General features: G+C 41.5%; 1 protein-coding gene across 2 annotated transcripts in view; it reads right to left on the reverse strand.

Moving 5' to 3' along the window:
* SEZ6L (seizure related 6 homolog like) overlaps positions 1–20796 on the reverse strand; it is a 1424144-nt gene that overhangs the window by 219350 nt on the left and 1183998 nt on the right. For both annotated transcript variants that reach the window (XM_078667320.1, XM_078667319.1), the window contains exon 10: positions 16866–17062. In XM_078667320.1, the coding sequence (XP_078523446.1) occupies positions 16866–17062 (197 nt within the window). The remainder of the gene's footprint in view (positions 1–16865; positions 17063–20796) is intronic.

Genomic DNA, 20796 nt, shown 5'->3' on the forward strand with positions numbered 1-20796 from the left:
AGATACCAGCCTGACAGACACAACTTGTTGTGGGAGTTTTCGCTAGTCTTGACTGGATAAGAGCAGATTGAAATGTTTTTTAGGGGCTAAAAAATATCTTGGGGTTAATCCAAAGTTAAGTTAGTATCCTGGATAAGATTGAAAAGCAACAGAATGTATGTTACTTGAAATTAACAATGATTCAAACATCCTTATCGTTATGCCAACATGTTTCAGGATATCACAAGACCTCCACCATGTCAAAGGCCTTCATCACGCTCATAGGATATCCTGCAAAGAACAGAGGGAATTAATTACACTATGAGGCTGATTCCGATTTCAGATGGAAGGGCTCCGAACGACGTTCGGGGCCCTTCCGTCCACATCGGAATGTGCCAACCGGATTCCTTTCCGACCGCGCCAAAGCCTCGGTCGGAAAGGAACACGACTCGGATTTCTGGATGGCTTACGACAGGCTCAGAGAGCCCGTCCGCCGCCTGGAATTCCTTCAGTACTCCCCGGCCACCCTTTTAAGACCGAGGGAGTAGGATGGAAGTTTTTCACTGCCTTTTCGTGCTGGTGTTTACCATACGAAAAGGCAGTCGGAAACTATCATAATGGCCCCCAGGATGGCCCCCATGGGTGCAACGCCGCCGAATGGTGCCCCTCTGTTGATCCCTGCACCCGGTGGCAGGCAACTTGGGGTGCCGGCCACAGGGTGGAGGGATGAACTGCACCCCTCCATTTCACAATGCGGGCATGCATTCCAGGCAGAATGCATGCTTCCATTGTGCAACATACGATTGCATCGTACTTGCAAGCCCATAACCGACGACAGTAGGTCGGTCGGTCATGGTTCCTAACCGATGTCGGACGGACTCAGGTCCGTCTGACATCGGAATAGGGCCCTTAATGTGAGGATAAACAATTTCAAGATTGGGTATGAGAGCCTTAGGCCTCATGGTATAGTATGGTATGAGTATTTTCCTTGCATGGAATCCTATTGTATCAGTTTCACTATAGATTTTTAAGCAATATATTTGTACAAAACAGAGTCCAAAGTGATCTGGCACACTGCATGTTATATGCACCCCTCCTACAATAATGGAGTGTTAAAAGATTGACATTATTTTTGGCAAATTTTTAGAACTGTATTCATAATATTAGAGTTTCCTTTAAATCTTGAAGAATCAATTTTGATATATGAAAAATGCTCAATTATTGTTAATGGTTTTTGCTCTTATGGAGAGCTCCTAACACCTTTGTAATATTGGTTAACATAATGTGTGGATCTTTTTGGAAGGTTTTTCATCAAAACATAATAAGCATTTGTTTATTAGTTTGTCAAATAATATACCATGTGTATTTCTTTGAGAAAGGTCTTGCTATAAAAGAACTAAACTGTAAAGGGTGAGCAAGAGATTCCTAAAAGATGAGTTTACCTTTTAGGTGTCAGTTTGTTAGGGGTTTGTGGGAGTCCATATAAAAAACACAATCTGTCTATCCATGTCGTATCAATTCAATTTCCTGCAGTGTTTTCCTGAAATTGAAATCAGGCATGCATGGTTATTTTTTATGTTCCATTTTACCAGTCGTGAAGTGCATAAGCACCCCTTATGACCTCTGGCTCTTATGACCTCATGACCTCTGGCACTGTACCCATCTCTGACAATCTCTCAAAGTCTCTAGTAAATGATTTTCCCATACAGTGATTCAGTTCGCAATAAAAACACATTCAACAGTGCAATTAGATTATTTATTCTTTTGGATTTGGCCCTCTCTGGTCACCCCAAACTAATTGCCTCCACCCCTCGTATTTTTTAGAATTTGTTTTTGTTGGCTGTAGAACTCTGCGCACTTTATCACTGCTAACCAGTGCTAAAGTGCTGGTGCTCACGCCCTAAGACCTGGTAAGATTGGCTTGCACCTGATTAGCATATATTTCATTTACTTATAAGTCCCAAGTAAAGTGATATACCATATAACCAGGGCCTTTAAATTAAATACTACTTCTGGGCCTGCAGCACTTATTATGCCACCCACTTGAGTAGCCCCTTAAAACATGTCCCATGTCTTCCACTGCTGCTCAAATGCAGTTTTAAACTGCCAATTTGACATGGAAATGTAACCACCATGCTAAGCCCCTTTTATTGCATATAAGTCACACCTAAGTTAAGCTCCAGGTACCCCAAAGTGTAAAGTACATCGTAATTAAAAGGTTGGACTTGTACTTTTACGTTTTCCATATACTGGTAGTGAAAAATCCCTACATTCGTTTTTCACTACTGTGAGGCCTACCTCTCCCATAGGATAACAATGGGTTGCCTCATTATATTTAATAAATGCTAACTTTGAATTGGCTATTATCAAAGAAACAAACGATTCTTATCGGAAAATATATGTATAGTTTATATATTATACCTCAACAACAAAAGAGTGACTAATGGCGCAAATAAACAAAATATGAGGAAACAGGGCTGGGTGTGATGGGAAAAAAACGCTGTTTTTTAAAAGAACCCTCACTCACCAACCTGGTTGGTGACTTGCTTCATCATCGGGTTCCCACCTGGGAAACCGAATGTCTCCCTGGTGTGCTGCAACGCCTGAATTACAGCGGAGCTGTTTTATGATGGACTGAGTGATAGTGCAAAGTGAATTGTGTGGGGATTAAAAGATGGCGGGCTGCACCCTATACCAACTTTAATAGAAGGGCAGTCAGCGATCATTAAAATCAGTAGTGCGGACACGTGCTGGCCTGTAAGGTGAGTCAGCGGTATCCTAAAGTGGAACAATTTAAATGAAATGATTGTCAGCTGACATCGGAATGATGGGGCAGTTGAACTTTGCTGCTTTTAATGTTTTACTTTCATCAAATGCGTTTTCAAACATTTATTTATTTTCAGGACACATATTTGTTGGGTGTGGTATGTGGAGGCTATTTTTAACTTCAGATTTCGTTTTTGCATATGTTGGAGGATCCAGGGGGTGGATTTGATTTGGATGGGGCATATTTTCGTGATAATGGGGAGTGCATTGTGGGAGTTACAGTTTATTGCTTTGGGACATGCCAAGGGGGGTGGAGTGAATGGCGGCTTGATTGTTTACAGGTGGGAGAGCTCCTTCTTTAAAAACGGCCTGAGCGGCAGGGAAAGGCAACAAGAGTTTTTGTGATAAGGAAGTGAAGTGAGGTCATGCTGCCGGTTGTGGCGCTGAGTAGGTAAATGGGAGATAAGGGGAGCTTGGAGGTTTAGGGAAATTGTTAGCTGGTAGGGAGCTGTGATTTACTGTGGATGTTGATAAAATTGGGATGTGCACTTTGAGAGCTGGAAAGGCTCTGAGCATGGAGGGTGTTTCATTTCTTAGTGTTAATATCGGATGTTTTTTTGTTCAGTTTGGGTGAGGGTGGAGCCAGAGTACTGAGTTGGGTTTTCGCACAATAATAATGGTTGAGCAGCTAGTTGAATTGTTTCTTCATTTTACTTTTAGCTAACCCCTGACGAAGAATTGTAAAGATTTGAAATGCATTGGGAGCACGCTGATGTTAAAAGACCACTTTCAAAAAATGTTTGACCTCACATGCATTCGTTAAAACCTGGATTGGCAACGTCTGGCACCTGAAAATGTTGAATAAAGAATTCAAAGCACAAACATGCTGTTTCCGTGGTGGTGAAATATAAAGAAAGATGCATGACATAAGATTTTGGATTAACATTGATGAACAGATAAGCATGATGTAACTTTTGAGGAAGTGTTTCATTTAGGAAGGATTTCCTTTTCTGCAGTGCAACAGTTGGGTGTAGGAGAAATGTGCCCTTTGGAGTGCTTTTAGAAAGTTGGCATTTTCCTGCTCCATTTGGTTCTTGCAGCCTGTTTCTGAGTCATATGACTAAGTGTAGTTGCCAGTTGGACTTTATTTGTTCCTCCCAGACAGCCTCACAGTAGCAGGATAAGGTGAGCGTGGAAAGGCAAGCCCTGGTAGGATTAGGGGGGAGTGGAGCTGGACACAATCCCACTTGCAAATTAATAGGCTGTGCTCTGCCTTCACACACAGGAAGTGTCACTGCATGCAGGTTGCCAGGGGCCATGTTAGGGGAAGCAGGACATTTCAAGCACTTCAAAGCGAATTCTCTAGAAACGTCTCCTAATTTAAAGAAGGCGCCATGTAAAAAAACAGGACCTTCAGACCCATTGTTTGATTCACTTTCTGAACCATTTGAAGGACTCCCGGGAGTCTGCTTACTGCTGTGGCCTGCTGTGTACTTCAGAGAACAACTTTACTGCATCTGGAACAACTGCTTTGCTGGCTGAAGCATTCCTCGAACCCACAGAGACCTGCACTGCTGTTTAAGCCCGTGCCACTGCTTGAACCCAGGACTAACAGAGTGACTCCAAGGGCTAGTTGACTGGCCTCTTGATCAGAGCCTAGGGGACCTAAAATGGCTCCAACCATCTTGAACCCTCACCTGGACCCAGCCCAGCGAGACCTAAAACCCTAAGTGGTGCCCCTGCAGTCCTGGTCCCTTGGTGGTGATGTCAAAGGTGGCCAGATAGTCAAAATCCAAAACTTTGGATTCAGAAAGCTATTGGCTAAAAACTGCTCCGAGAACTGTGACGAGACTGGGACAATCCAGCACATCTGTATGCCCAAGGTGCATTTTCTTGTGGTGTGTTTTCACTTTATCACTGTTTGTGTGTTGCATACATGCCTCACACATTGCCTCTATGTTAAGCCTGGGCTCTTTTGTGCCAAGCTACCAGAGGGTTAAGCACTGGTTAAGTAAGGGACTCTTATGGTTCATACAAACCAGGATTCTGTTATTTGCATGAGATGGGTTAACACTGTACTCAACAAAAACCCAATTACTTATCATTGTGTACTAGGCTGTGGTATGATTACATTAACTTTTTTATTTGCAGTCATCAAAGCTTTGGTGCTGTTTGCTCTATTTTTGCTCATATTATCAATGTGGCATAAGGCTTATATTGTGAATGTGATTTAACAATTATGCAGTATTTTGCAATAATGATGGTAAGTTGTTTTACTTTTGAATGCAGACACTTATTTGAGGTGAGAGTACTGAGGAAAAGTAAGTAAAGAAGAGGCATAATGGCATATATGTTGTAAAAAAATAATCTGGACATTTTGAAAGAAGCAAGACTCCTGTCCTCCATAATATTGTGGAGATCGAACGACCTTTGAGCATATTACAGAAGATTTGGAATGGCGTATTAATTGGAAGGGGCATTTATTTTGCACTATTTTGCTGCTTCTTTAACAAGGAATGAAACAAACACTTTGTCCCCCACTCCATATTTCGGGAAGGTTTTAGCACAACAATAAACACAGAGCAAATGGATGTGGAACCATTGTTAATCATAACCAACACACTTTGTAAGTGCATATATAATTCTGTGTGTGAAGCAGAGATTTTAACAAAGAAATCCACGTCTATGAATTAGCTGTTTTGTTAATAGAGCAGACTGATTTTTCACAATTTCTGCTACTTATATATGAACTATTAATGTAAATTATTTTGTTCCACACTTATTTACACCTTTCACATTTGAAAAGTGGTAAGAATGTATTTTCACTTTTTCCAGTTATATAAATGCAACACAAATAGCATGAAACCTGCATGGTTCACGTTTTGTCCTGATGTAAACCCCATCTTTCCCATTCCCAATTACACAAGAAGTAAAACAGCAGAAACTGATTTGCAATATTTTGTGCACCAGTGTAAAGCCTTAGTAATTCAGCCCTAAAGATCTTATAACTTGCATAAAAATGTTTATGTAGAACTTCTGAAAGAGTGAGGACTCTAATAAAGATTTGAAATGTACATATGGACTGTTTTGCTAAATTGGAAAGTATGTGGAAATCGCCAACTTTAAACTTGACAATTTACGAGGCACTTATGTGCAGTGTATGTGTATGATGAATGTGCTTTGTTCCCAGAAGCATCATACATCTTTTAAAAGGCACTGTGGATTTTCATTGTTTATAATTTATGTTCTCATCAGTATTCATTTCCAAAATCACATCATATAAGCAAAGCACACCTTGGAACGCTTGCATAAAAAATGTTGGGATGTTGGTATATGCAGGTTATAAACCTTTTTTTAGCAAAGACATTGAGTTCTGCTTTGTCTGCATATTTTTGATGGTTTAGCTTTAATAATAAGTGGTGGAACATGCACAACTGAATGTTAAAAGTTTGTAGAGATTGTTGCGTGCCTCAGGAGTATCACTCTCTGGTGAATGAGTGTGGACTAATGATACAGAAGTAGCGTCACCTATTTAGGGTCCGTCCCCCTGAGCACTGCAAAATGCCCGCCTTCCGTGGTATGTAGAATGTTTTACAGGATCATATGAATAATCGTTCAGATATCTGATTGCGACAATAAATTTGTAAAGTTTTTATTCTTCGTTCAATATTGGTTCCTCAGATCGATGAAATTATTCTTAGAAGATCTATCTTCATGACATCGTCAAATGAGACCATCCTTAGTTTCAATGGCCCTCCTGATGCATTTCGGGATACCTGAGCCCTTCATCAGGGGCCTTTCTACAACAATACAAGCAATAGTTTGAGGAAACCAAACCATGAGAATGTAAAAAGTCACCTCAACCAGGGTGAGTTATCCAATAAAGGTGACCAATCACGTGAACATAACCATATATTACTAACAATGCGGGTACCGTGCTCGGGAACTCAAAGGATTAAAAAAGAAGTGTGTAGATATAAACATGATTAAGTGGCCCGAATTTAGAAAACAACTGAAATACTCCAACATGCCCTCGCCGTATCATTAGCTTTAATAATTAAATGACTTGCATGACAACAAATATAACTTGATTTTAATTATAGATACACTTAATTATATTTATTTCACCCTCAAACTTGGCGCGGTGATTCAGTGGAGTGGATTGGGGTGGGGGAGTCTACGGATGAGTAACACATAACACCTTGGGTCTGAACGGCTAGGTGAAACGCGAGTGGTGGAGAGGATGAAAATATGTCAACAGGTAAAGGTACCAGCCACCTCAGTTAGAGAGGAGAAAATCTCTTGTCAGTACCCATCATTCACAAATTGTGAGATTTCATCATTTGGGTCTGGCCTCCTCTCGCTCAGACACTCAGTATTTGAAATTGGCTGAAATATCTTAAGCTGGTTGAAAGACTAGAGGATGGCTGTTAACTCGGCAGAGTCTACCATAAAACCCAGAGGCACAAATTCATGCTGTGTGAAGAGGGTTCCTAACTCAAAAATCAAGAATGTGCAGCGCTAAATAATACGGAAAAAAGTGTGTTAAAAATAACTAAGGGGACTTAATTCCCATTTTATTCTTAGAGAGCCCTTGTCATGTTTTAAAAGCAGTCTATTAACACTCGAAGTTGTCAAATGTTAAACAGTATTCTAAGTCGACATGTTTCTGCCCTCACAAAGATCTGAACGTATCGGGGCATTCCTCAGGACCAAAAGGCAATAATTTAAAGAGCTGATGCCAATATCCAAAATCGTGAAAAATTATATTACAGTGAAAATTGTCAAAAGTAACATTTCTCATACTCCACCGGTAATGTCCAATCTAAGTAGTAGTAGAGGAAATTATCGGTTACCTATAGTGATTGGGTGTCGCCCTCACCTCAACCTGGTAATTACTCAGGGTAGGGGGCCCCGCTCTGTCCGTCGGTACCCCGGGCGGACATTGAGTAATGACCGGGAGTCTACGGATGACAGAATAGGTTTTTTTAATTTTACCTATTCTGTCGTCTGTCGACTTCCAAACCCCTCCCTCCCCATCCCTGCCCTGCATCACCGTGCTTCCCTGCACCGGCTGCCGCTCTACATAAAAGAGACGTAGACTTTCACAGGAGTTGTTTCTATTTCATTAATATGCCTAAACTGCGAATACCTATTTCCTAAGTTACCACTTGCTTTAATAATGGCATTCCTGCAATGTAATGTTATGTTAAAAAATTGTGAGTCCTCAGTTCTTAAACATCCCATATCTACTTGACACTACAGCCCTTATTATGATTATGGAGGAGCGAAATTACCTCACGGAAAAAAACTATGCCTTATTCATAGAGGGTCCATTTTTCCACACCTAGGTCCTCATTTGTTGGGTTTTGACCTAGGACAGCGGCGCAAGGAATCTTGCAGCACTGCCCTACGCCAAGAGAAAAAAAGGGCAGGAATGTGCCATATCTCTGATATGTTCTTTTCCCATGTGCTGGTGCATAATGGGCTGCCATGTGTCAATGCAGGTATCCTTGCACCATGGTGCAGGCAAATTTCTCCTTTTATGTGTGCTGCAGAATGCACAATTAGGAGACAAGATGTACACCTAATCAATGTGTTTGAATAAATAAAGAGCACAGGTGGGTTGCAGTGCGCTCTGAAATCAAGGTTAGAGACTAGCAATATTTGTGTTATGCTACTGCATACATGATACAGATTTGGAGGGGAAATGGCTTGTCGCTTTACACATAATTAAAACGAGTGTTAGGAAGAATGTTTTATGCTTCAATCCTAGCATAAAAGTCTGCTATTTTTTAAATTTCGTGACTGGTGTAAATTTATGCTGTGGAGGATTTTGTTATAAATTAGGTTGTTGGTTGACTAAGGTATTAGCCCAAGTCAGGCAGCAGCCACAATTCTACTCAGGGTAAGAAGCAGACAACCCCTAAATTAACCTGTGCTCACCTTCCGGTAGCTTGGCACAGAGCAATCAGGCTTAACTTCTAAGGCAATGTGTAAATTAGTTAAAACCCCACATAAAAAGATTCTGACTATGTTTGAAAAAGAGAACTTCATTTGATAAATAAAACAAGATCAAAATGTCAAAAATCAAATAAGCAGAACTCTGATCTGAATTTTTAAAGAATAAACTGTAAATTAGCGCTTAGAAGAAATAAGTGCTTACTTGGGATATCTAGTTGCACCGGACCCGGCCAGAGTCAAAAGTTCAAGTTGACTGAGATGGACCATGGGTCGGGTACAGGGAGGTCCGTTGAACAAAAGTATCTTGATCCTGACTGTGGTGATGTTGAGGATATGGACCACAAGTTGAAGCGATTCGTTGGTGTCTGTCCGCACAATGGGGGTGATGCGCTGGTCCTAATCTGCGCAGCAGTGACGACGCATGAGCTCCGATGAGCGAAGAGCTGCGATGCAGAGATTTGTCATCAAGGATGCCGAGACCTTGTGCAGTGGTGGTTCAGAAGGTGATGCGTCTGGGTCAATCCATGCAGCAGAGGCTGCACTGGTTCTGATCCACACAAAGGAGTGATGGGCTGGTTCCGATTCATTAAACAGGCTCAATGTGCCTGTTCTGATCCACGCAGCAGCACCAATGCACTGGTTCTGCTAGGCCTCACTTCCAGGGGTCCAGGACTGGGGTGGCACCACTTGGAAGGGCAAACGGTGCCAACGGTGCAGATGGAAGAGTCCAGGTGCAGAAGCAGGTGCATTGGAAGTCTTCTATGGCCCTGAGACTTAGGATCAAGGGGCAATCCAGCTAGCCCTTGAAGTCACTCTGGGTTCAAGTGATGCAGGTCCAGTGCTTGTCACCCAGGCTAGGGAACAGCAGTCATCAGAGCACTCCAGCAGAGTGGCAGTCCTTCAGCAGTACAGCAGCCCTTCTTCCTAGCAGAGTCTTCACAGGTCCATAAGGGTATGAAATGATGAAGTAGGAGGTCCAGTACTTATACCAAGATGTGCCTTTGAAGTGGGCAAGACTTCAAAGACAGGTCTTTGAAGTGCACAGAGGTCCTTCCTTTCTGCCCTGGCTCCAGACTCACTACAGGGAGTATGCTGCCCTTTGTGTGGGGACAAGACACAACCTATTCAGGTGCAAGTAAGGTTCGGTTCAGCACCTCCCTCTCATCCTGCCTGGGTGACCCATCACGTCGCATCTTAGCTCCCATTGTGTCTGGCTGTCTAGGGGGAAAACATAAAGCCCAGCTGTCACCCTCCTCTGACGTGTATCAGTTACAGGCAGCAGGCACAAAATGGGTAAGGTAAGATAATGCCAACTTTCTAAAAGTGTCATTTTCAGAACTGAAATTTTAAAAATCGAGCTCCACCATAAGCTGTGATTTTAAACTATGATTCCAGAGACACCAAACTGGGAAAGTCCATCTCTTCACGCTTGGGTACTGCACTTAAAACATGCAATATTGGTAATCCCAATGTTAGCCTATGTGAGAGATAGGACTTGCAGTAGTGAAAAACGAATTTGAGAGTTTTTCACTTTCAGGACAATGTAAAAATACATGTTCTGCCTTTTAGATACATTGCAAGCTGCCCTGTCGGTTGTCCATGGCCTAATTTAAGGATGACTTATATATACAAAAAGGGAAGGTTTGGGCCTGGCAAGAGGGAAATGGGTGTGTAAACGGCAAACAGAAGCCCTGTAATGGCAAGCCTGCACCATGGTTAGAGGGCTACTTAAGTGGGTGACACAATATGTGCTGCAGGCCCACTAGCAGCATTTTATTTACAGGCCCTGGGCACATGTAGTGTACTTAATGAGGGGCTTATAAGTAAATTAAATATGCCAATTTGGGATGAGCTAATATTAACATGTTTAGAGGGGAGAGAACACAGGCATGTTAGTACTGGTTAGCAGTGGTAAAGTGCACAGAGTCCTAAAGCCAGCAAAATCAAGTTCAGGAAATTGGAGGAGGTAGGCAAAATGTTGGGGGAAGACAATTACTGTGATAATTTGTTAAATATGCTTTGAATAATTTGTCGAATTATAAATAGCCACAAAGAAATTATAAGAAATATTTTTCTCATTTGTGGCCCCAATTCCACAGTAATGAACACACCAGGAATATGTTTTAGAATACCCGGCAGGGCTAAGATGTATATTCATCAGTAAATGTGCATTTATGGTAAAAATAACTTTGTGAATATACTCCATGGAGTTAAGAAAAGCTGTTTTCTCCATTCCACACTTCAAAAGAAGCAAAGTAGTGCAAAATGTAATTGCACAGCTTTTTTCATCAGTGCCTCAAAGTGATGGCCTTCTGAGGTCCTATGAAGCTTGTGCGGACAGCCTTAGGCATGTGTAAGGTACAGCATGTTTCTAAGTCATTCCATAGGGTTAGCATTTCACCTGCAGAAAGCAAAGTCGTGGAAGTTAAAGAAGCAATAGGCTTTCTCAGTAAGTAGCAAAGACTAAAAGCAGTGAATCGCCATTGCCTTTTCACACTCCAATTGGAAACAGTAGTAGCTGGTAAAATTCTGCCTGCTTGCCTGGATCTGGATAGTTGCTAAGTGTCCCTTAAAAATTTTCTTTCTGTTATTTTCATGTTTCATGTTTGAGACTGTGCTGTTCTACAAATGTGTACACTATGCAACCTTGGCTTGTAGAGGTCAGTCCTGAATGGGCATCAGGTTAAAAAAAAGTCCATTCTCATGCACCTGGAAAGGCTAACATTTAAGGCCTCCTATTGCGTGCTTAGGACATTGGTACTACACCCCACACACTATGGTATTTCTTCCTCTTTTGAAATTGTTCTTTTTTTTTTTTTTTTATAAAGCGCAAACTCAACCTGAAGGTATCAGAGCGCTTTACATGAGTACCAGTTACGTTACAGAAGGATACATCCATTTTGCTAAGCATGGGGAGATTACATGAGTTGCCCAGAATCACAGGATGTTAAACTTCCCTGCCGAGACTGAACCCCGTTCCCCAGCTTCGAGGTCAACCACTCTTGCCGTTAGGCCACATCCCTTTCCCGGTTTCTGGGCAGTATTTCTTGTTCACCATTTTCTAGGTTTTCCCTTCGAAATGGAAAGGCAAAAAGTTGGAATGTGCGATATATTCAACAGAGCACGAAATTCTTTTTAAGGGACAGCATCCTGTTTGCAGACAATTTGGAATCCGCACTGGGCTGTTGATAAAAACGTTGGTCTCATTAGGAGCGGCCCATAAATGGGGCAATATTTATCCTGCCTGATATAATCGGACTCCCTAAGGTCGCAATTTATTGGGTTGGATTAATTACAAGTGTTTGGGGAGTAAATACTGACCAATTATGGGCATTCTTCCTCAGTACATTTATCAGGGGAAAACTACAAGGGTGTGATAATTCTCACACAACTTGTAATTTTGAACCCTGTGCAAACGAAGGCACAGAGATCGGAGTCTAACTCTGAACTCATGAAGAGGGCCTTAGGGCCAGATGCATTAACATTGTATTTTGCGAGTCCCTAATAGTGAATTTTACCAATTCACTTATATGGACTCGCAAAATGCAATGTATATAGGATTTACAAATAAAATTGTGAATTCTAAGCATTCCTTATTTGTGACTCGCAAATTGCGAGTCGCAAATAAGGAATGACTTCCCATTCACTTCTATGGACCTAGAGGCATGTGCAATTTACGAGTACCCAATAGATTCTCGCATATTGCGCATGCAATTTCAAGGGTGCCAAAAGGACACCCTGTGTGCACATTTGGCGCACGTACATGCCCTAGGCAAATTGCATTTTTCTAAGGATTTGCAATTTACCACCAACTTGAAGTTGTTCTTTAAAGTAGGGTCGCAATTTGAAAAGTGCTTGCTGCATTGCATCAAGAGAATCGCAAATTGCGATTCTCTAAATGCATTCGCAAAATAGGTAATCCCAAAGATTGCGATTCGCTATTTTGCGTATGATCTTCTGAGATGATACATCCAAAAATGCGAATCAGCCCGTTTGCGAACGGGAAAACGCTTAATACATCTGGTCCTTAGACTCTAAATTAGAATGTTACGTTTACAGTCAAGACCAATATTTTGTCCTTTGGTTTACATGGACGTCAATTCATCAAAATGTCTGGGGTAGCCGAAGTAACAGCAAACACCATTTGACCTTTACTTTCCCTTAAACTGAAATGCTGACACATACATTCACTCATACACACACTCTCTCTTACATATGCACACTCTCACCCGCAACAATGCACACAACATACATTTTAAAGCATTTTTACGTACCTCAGCTGCCAGATAGGGTCATATTCCAGCGAACTGTACTCCAGTTTATTTACTACACTAATAGTGAATATGATATTATTAACTATTAAAAACTGACTGAAAACAAGGAAAGTGGTGCTTCAACCAATATCCATAAGGAGAGCTGCCACTGTGTTCCTGGCACTGACTTTGTCACCTTTGATATCAGGGGTCGCAAAGGCAGAGGCAGGGTCGCAAAGGGCAATCCTGGGGTCTATCCTGCGACCCCTAGCAGCCCCGTTCAGGTTGCTTTAGCTTTGCAAAAGAAAATTAAAGATCCAATTAAGGACCTGACTTGGATTTGCGTGGAAATGGAAAATCCTTTGATTTCTGAAGAATGTACTAAATCTGGAGGAGAATATACGCTATGAGCTTCCACCATCATATTATTATTATGGAAAGCCGGGTCTGGTGGTTTAGTGGACTAATTTGTCCACTGTAGGGGCCTGTGTTCGACCTCATGGTCGCAGGTTCAAATCCTGTCAGGTCCACTCAGCCTTTCATCCTTCTGAGGTTGATAAATGAGTACTATTGAGTTGGGTAACAATAAACATGTTATTCAGCACACAGAGATGTTTTAAGGCATGGGCAAAGTGGGTTCCAGACTGTCAGGGCCCTCCCTGGTAGAGTCAGCTCTGTTCTAGAGAGAACCTTGCCCTGATGGCCTTATATAATTCTGAAACAGATGGTTTTAAATACATTTTACTTTAACTTACTTTTAATGTGAGTGACGCGTGAAAGTCTATTGCAGACATTTTGCAGACAAATGTAATGCAACTTACACAAAACAGCTTCTTTTAGATAAAAAAGGACCTCTCATATGGGAAAGGGGAGGATGTCACAGAAATTATTTCCAGTAACAATAGTGAGATGCTTACGTGTTACAATATTTAGAATCAATCGTTTTTTATTGTGTGGTAGAAGAACATTAAGTGTTACAATAGTTAAAACACACATCACTCTTTGAATAATAGGTACAAATACATTTAGAATTCCTGGCCAAAGAGGGCATGGAAGAGCTGAAACTGGATGATAAATGTAAAGCTGTTCTAAACAGGGGCCCCAAAAATGCATTTGGCTCAGGACCCCCAAAATCCTTAAGATGTTCTTGTTAGCACCAAGATACCCCTTGGTGAAGGTCCCCCTGGAGACCCTCACATTCACATAATGAAGGCTCTGATAAACCTTCCTGGCTTTATTTATTGCAGTTGGTGGGATACTTTAGCCCTGCACCATTTCGATTTCTGATCCTACGTATGCTGAACTGTACTGAGATACGTCACTACCAAAAGTCAGGATAAAAAGTTCAACGTTGATGTTTCCGCTAGCCTCCTGAAGAAGGCTTCATCCACCTGAATCTACAGCAACATCCGTATATGTATCTTCCAGGGATTGAGCTGTGCAGCTGGATCTTATGTAGAAGTGTGCAAAGTTGTTGTTTTACAATCGTTGCCAGGTGCATCTTCTGATTGTTGGCACACCTGCAGCACATGGGAGCTGCTGCTTTCTCTATACCTTAAGATGTAAGTACAGTTTGCTTGCAAATATTAGCTGTTTGCCGTAACCGGTAGGAATTTTGTGTGCTTGGGAACCTTTCACAGTTTTATGGTGCAGTGAATACAAGAATTGCTGGGCTGTTCCTAGATATTATTCAGGAAGGTACGTGTCACTAGTGTGTGTTGGATGTTTGTAAGATCTCAGAGAGTCCTACCTTTGGGCATCCATTTTGTTGGATGTAATGCCCTCACACACTCTTTCGGGTGTCATGCTTCATCATCTGGGCTGCTCCTGGTTGGGTCGGCGGTGCAATACCCAACGGGCGGCACCTCAAAGAGGGGCTCTTTAGCGGTAATCTTTTATCCAACTGCCGTTTAGATGAAGTGCGGGTGTGGGGCCAGGAAAGCGTAGACGTGTAGGTGTGAGGTTAAAATAAAGCTAGAGGTGCCATGAAGGAATTTATTCTGGGGGTCCCCTGCTCTAATTAAAATAAGCCTGAAAGGTACTCGCTGGAATATAATGCTTCCAGTGGCAAATTCCGTTCCAGTAGGTGCTATTACTCGGTCAAGATGGATGGATGGCTGGACCTACCACTCATTAGGAGTGGTGATTGCCCTCACCCTAATACCTCTCCCTTTTGTTGTATATAAACTGTGACTCTGAAACCATTTCACACCGGTAACTTGCCTTGTATAGCTTTTCCTCATGAGTTTACACAAGGTCTCAAAAGGAGTAGATTTTAGGTGCGGAAAAAGTTACACCATTAACAGTATTTAAAGGACACATAATGAGAACTAACTTAGTTTTAAATATTTCGAAAGGAAGTTCCTAAGTGTTTCAGAAACCTATAACCTGCTAATCCGGATTGAGTAGCAAATGCTAATCACTAATGGCCTGAGTCTTAGAGTTGTTTGTTAATTTGCAACAGCAGATTTTCAATATGACCTGTACAAATTTACAATTAGGAAATTACAAACTTTATCAAGAGTCCTCCAAGAAATCTGCAACAATAACAATATCCGAGGATGCTTCTAGAAAGGTTTTGTGAATTATGACCATGTGAAGGGCTTTCTGCATGTATAATTGTACATAGTGCATAGTTGTGTAGGTGGAAACGCCACTGTATATGTGTCACTGCACACTTTCCTTTTGCTCTCTCCCTAATTCTATCTTGGAAAGGGATTTACGTATCCCAGTCGCAGAAGCCAGAGTACTTTCCAGAGCATCCCCACCTAGGAACGCCCACTCCCTGCCCCTCTTGTGCAATTTACGCATACATGATTTAACACCATTATGAAGTATCATTACTCAAGGGTACCTCGATTCACTGGTTGCAGCTTTGTCTTTTGTGAATTCCTTGCAGTTGTGAATCAAGCCATTGAGGAAAGAAAGACAAAGCTTAACCGAGCTGGAGTCAGCAGCCCATGCAATAATGAACGCGTATGACACCATTATGGAACAATTTATCACGTAAGTTCTAAAAATAACAGTACATACCGAAGAAGATGGATTAAAAATGTTATCAGCTCACACCCCACTGTTCCATTTATTACAACAAAGCTGTAAAAAGCAGTGAAGCATCCCCTGACAGCGCATCGAAGTGATACTGAAATTCGATAATATAACAGAATGCCCCCCCCTCGAAGAGATGTTTACATTAAAACTAAAGTTGAAGAAGTACAGATCTGCCAAACCGATTCAAGGAATGTACATCTTATTTCGAATTTTTATGTAGCCCAATAGCGTCTCGGAGCCTTGTACGCACTCTAAAATCAATATGAAATCAATTAATATAGAAATGAGGATTAGTTATCCTTCAGGTAAAAAGAAGTCACAAGATATACAGCTATTTCAATATAAGATGCGGCCAGGCCACCGATGTACTTCGATTTCTGTGTGGTCGAGCAAGGGACCACGTTCTGCCAAACAGCTCCTGAATCCTGTTGAGAAGCTATAAAACCATCCCTTTGCTTTTTTGTGTAATTTAGTAAATGGACTACTGGATTCATGAACTCTGGACACAGGCTGTAATGAGTATTTAGTCTGATTAAATATTGTTGCTTGTAAATACGCAGGATACTCATTAGCCAGCTTTCCCCAAGTCAACAAACTTATTGGCATTATTTCAAAAAAGGGAAAATTCTACAAGGAATTACAACATATCCACCCTGGCAGCACACAAATATTTAGACAAAGCGTGGAATGAAAAGGTTGCCTTAAATTCGAATGGCTGCAGCTGCTTATTGAGCAGACAGCAAAGCACATCTATTTTTTTTCACCATAAGTGACCTTCAGTGACCTTTCTGACTGACCAGTGATTTAATAAATCAGCTACACCGCTGCAAATTAAATATACCTAGAGCTTACCAATGTAATTCAGAATAAATCCATGCCCTTTGACGAAGAGGAGTCCAGCTGGACCCGAATGGAATTGGATGGAAAGGTCAGGCGTCGAGGAGTAGAGCTTCTGTGGTCCACTGTTACCGACATACTGTCCAAGGATCCGGGATGTTGTTTCTTCGCCGTCATACACGGTGAGCATGTCGCTGTTGCTGAGGTTCAAACTGTTGAAGGACAAATGAAAGGTGTAACATTAATGTTCGCTGAACTTTCAGGAGACAAATTGCACAAGCACCATTTTATTTTATCGATCTGTGTATCGGATTGAATCCTAAATATTGGCTACTTAATCAAAGGGTAGATCAAGTGCTTGAGGCTTATTCAGAAAGCTATTTCTAGAAATAAAACTTCTCTCTCAGGTTCTAATTATGAGCTGTGAATTCTAGCCCTGAAACTTATAACTGCATGTTGGGGGTGGGAAGGAGGCTGGTATTAATGGCTGGAAATTGTATTTCTAAACATGGTGTTCCTGTACCCCCTGCTCCATGTAAATCAGGTGCAGGCCCTTTGTTGTGAATTACACCTGGCTATCCAAGCCAGATTCACAGAACATTTTCCGTGAGTAATTGTGTTTTGCTCCTGTGTTAGGTTTAGTTTTCTCATGAGATTTTAATCATTATACATGAGGACCAATCACTTTGTGAGTGGTAGTTCACCTTTGTGAGTGTTAGTTCACCTTAGAGTGTATATAAATCATTATTTACAGTCGTAAAAGAAGACATTTCTACAGCTCTATGCAACACAGGTGTGAAACTTTTTTTGAGATTTGGACCCTTAAAGATCAAAAGTATTAAACACAAGAATATACGCACGGATTTCCACTAATTTATTAATAAATGCAAGTCACCTCAAAGAAGATATGTTGGCCTGATCAGAAAGGACCTCGTAAAAGCAGCTTACTAGAAAATGGGTAAGGATAATAATTCACAAGGCACACCAATATCCTGCTGTTAAAGGGAAGGAGGGAAGCCATGTTGGATAGAAAGAAGCAATTTTTGCATTGCATTTGTGACTTAACCCGTGGATATTTTTGCACTTGGACATATTTACTAATCTGCCACAGTGCAAAATTCCCATTTGGTAGGATTTGCAGAAAACCTAATTAATGAGGCAGGATTCCACCTGTGAGTATTACCAAAGGGCTGTGACTGCAGTGATGAAAGACTTTAAGAGAAAACAGAACTTTATTGCTGCATTCATAATCACAAAATGCCTTGACGGCAGCTCCTGTCTCCTAAATGGTTAAAAGCTGCAATTAAAACTAATTGCCATGATATGAGGGGCATAATTGTGGTCATGCAGTGGTTGCCCCAAGCGACAGGCTGAAGACAGACTACCGAAAAAATACCAGACAGTTACCGACGAGGGGAGTTTCTAATGATTGGTGGTCAATTAATTGCTTTTCCCCAAATTGACCCATCGTGCGAGCAAGGAGGTTCTATTACAGTGTGGGAAAGCCCTCAGCTCATGCCTTGTTCCCAGTCTCTTAGTTTTAATTACTGCAATTCTTATTCGCTACATTGTTTTATTTAAGTTCTGCACTAATCTCATAGTTTCTTTTAAAACCCCAGCCTTTTGACAGCCTGCTCAAAGAATCCAGTGGGATCGTAGATCAAAGAAGGCTGAGAGCACAAGACTCTCTTTTCAGTTTAGGTCAGCTTAGTGGGAATATGCTAAATGTTCAGATCATTATTTTGAGATTTGTTTGGTTCAGGTGAAGTGGAAGGATAATACAATCAGGCCTGGCTTAACAATAATTGTCTTGCTGTAGTTGTGGTTAACAGTTTGATCATAGACTTTCTTTGTTTAGAATAGCAATAGTTTTATGGTCTAAAACATGCTGCAGATATCAGCATACACCACGGGGTTTCTAACAAAATTAAATGGATTATACATTTTGATAGCAGACTACTGCACAGAATCAGACTGTCCATTTGGTTGATCAGCTATACTGCCTTGAGATGTCACCCAAATGTTTTATATTTTGGGGCAGTTTTATATAGCGCGCACTTGACCCAACTGTATCAGAGCAGTTTACATGAGCACCAATTACTTTACAGATGGACAGATTCATTTTGTTTGGGACATGGAGATTACATGATTTGCCCAGAATCACAGGATGTTGAGCATCCGTGCCGAAACTCAAACCTGTTACCCCAACTTCGAGGTTGACCGCTCTAGCTTGTTCTCTCTCCTTTAATCATTGTAAATTTGGCTTCCACCCAATTACCACATACAATTTACTTGTAAATCCTTCGTAAAGTGGTAGTACAGGTACGTAGGGACTGTAAATTAAATGCTGCTAGTGGGCCTTCAGCACTGACTGTGCCACCCACTTAAATATCCTTTTAAAACAAGTCCCAGGTCCACCATTGCCGCCCAAATGTGCAATTTGAAATTTGTGATTTCAACCTTTAGCCAGGCCTAAACCTCTCTTTTTAATAGATGTAAGTCACCCCTAGGGTAAGCCCTGAACAACCCATAGGGCAGAGTGGAGTGTATTTAATAACTTGGGCATGTCCCTTTAAGTTATACATGTCCTGGCAGTGAACAACTCCTACATTTTTTTTTCACTACTGTGAGGCCTACCTCTCCAATCTGATAACAGTGGGTTACCTTATTACCTTATTGTATTGTGTTGTATTGTAATTGCATTTATATAGCGCTTCTTACCCCTGACGAGGCGTCAAAGTGTTTTTTCGGCGAGTAGCACGCTACTCTGGAACCCATAAAGGATTAATGGGGAATTAGTACAGTGAAATATGAAACTAATTTGAGTGGTGAATATTAGTCAGTTATTTAGATTGAGCAGGATAGCGGAGGGATAGAAGATGGAAAAAGGTTTGCATATATATATATATAGCACTTGTTACCCTGATGAGGCGTTGAAGCGCTTTTTTGGTGAGTAACATGCTAATACAGAACCCGTAAAGGATTAGTATCACATTTAATAAGTGATAACTTTTGATTGGAAGCAGGTAGGAAAGCCATGTTTGGCGTCTAGGGAATCATAATTTGAAATACTGAATGGTAAATTCGGACTTTAAGTCACAATTCTAACTTTTAGAAAGCTGGCATTATCTAGTCCTAACCATATGGGGCCTGCACTCTGTTCCTGGGTCACATGAGTGGGTGTGGTTGGCCTTTGTGCATTTGTCCCAGATAGTATCACAAAGGAGGATCTGGGTGTTGACTTGATAGGGGGGCAAAGTTGTTACCTACCGCACTTGCACTTCACTTCAAAGGCACTGGCTCAGCTCATGCACCAATGGTTAATTTGAGACGGTGGTTTCCAGTGCTTGGGACCTGCACTTAATTGTTAACAGTGGCACTTATAACAGTCCACCACATGGTGACACTGTTTTTGCAGTTTTGAGATGACAACAACAACAATTGTTTAGTGATTCAATATACATTAAAAGTTACAAGATCCAGCCACCTAGCTATTCTTATAGCTTTGGGTGGCCTACAATAGTCTGAATTGGCACACTTGTAAGAGTGGGATGTTTAGTAGTTGTGTTGGTACTGTCATTGGCATCGCTGGAAGCGGCAAAGGGTGATGCAAGATGCAGTGGCCTCATGACCCATTTATTTTTACAGATTGAGCACAGTCACAAACAAAGGTTTTTGCAACAGCCTATTGTGCCCCCAGACAAACTGGGACAAGGGAAGGGAGGCAGAAAATTTCAGACACCTCTGTAGGGGGAAGCTCCAGAATCTTCTTCCACTTCAAAATGGGCATCAAGTATAAATATTGGACCCTCAGGCCCACTCTTCAGAAAGCTCCTGAGCCTGTGGATACTACAGGCCACCCTGCTGCTCTGCTGCTTGAGGCCTACCCTGCTTGCTGAGAAGGGAGACTGGACCTGCAGCTTTCATGCCAGGCTCCATTGACTCC

This window comes from Lissotriton helveticus, chromosome 11 (assembly GCF_964261635.1).
Source record: "Lissotriton helveticus chromosome 11, aLisHel1.1, whole genome shotgun sequence".
Taxonomy (NCBI): Eukaryota; Metazoa; Chordata; class Amphibia; order Caudata; family Salamandridae; genus Lissotriton; species Lissotriton helveticus.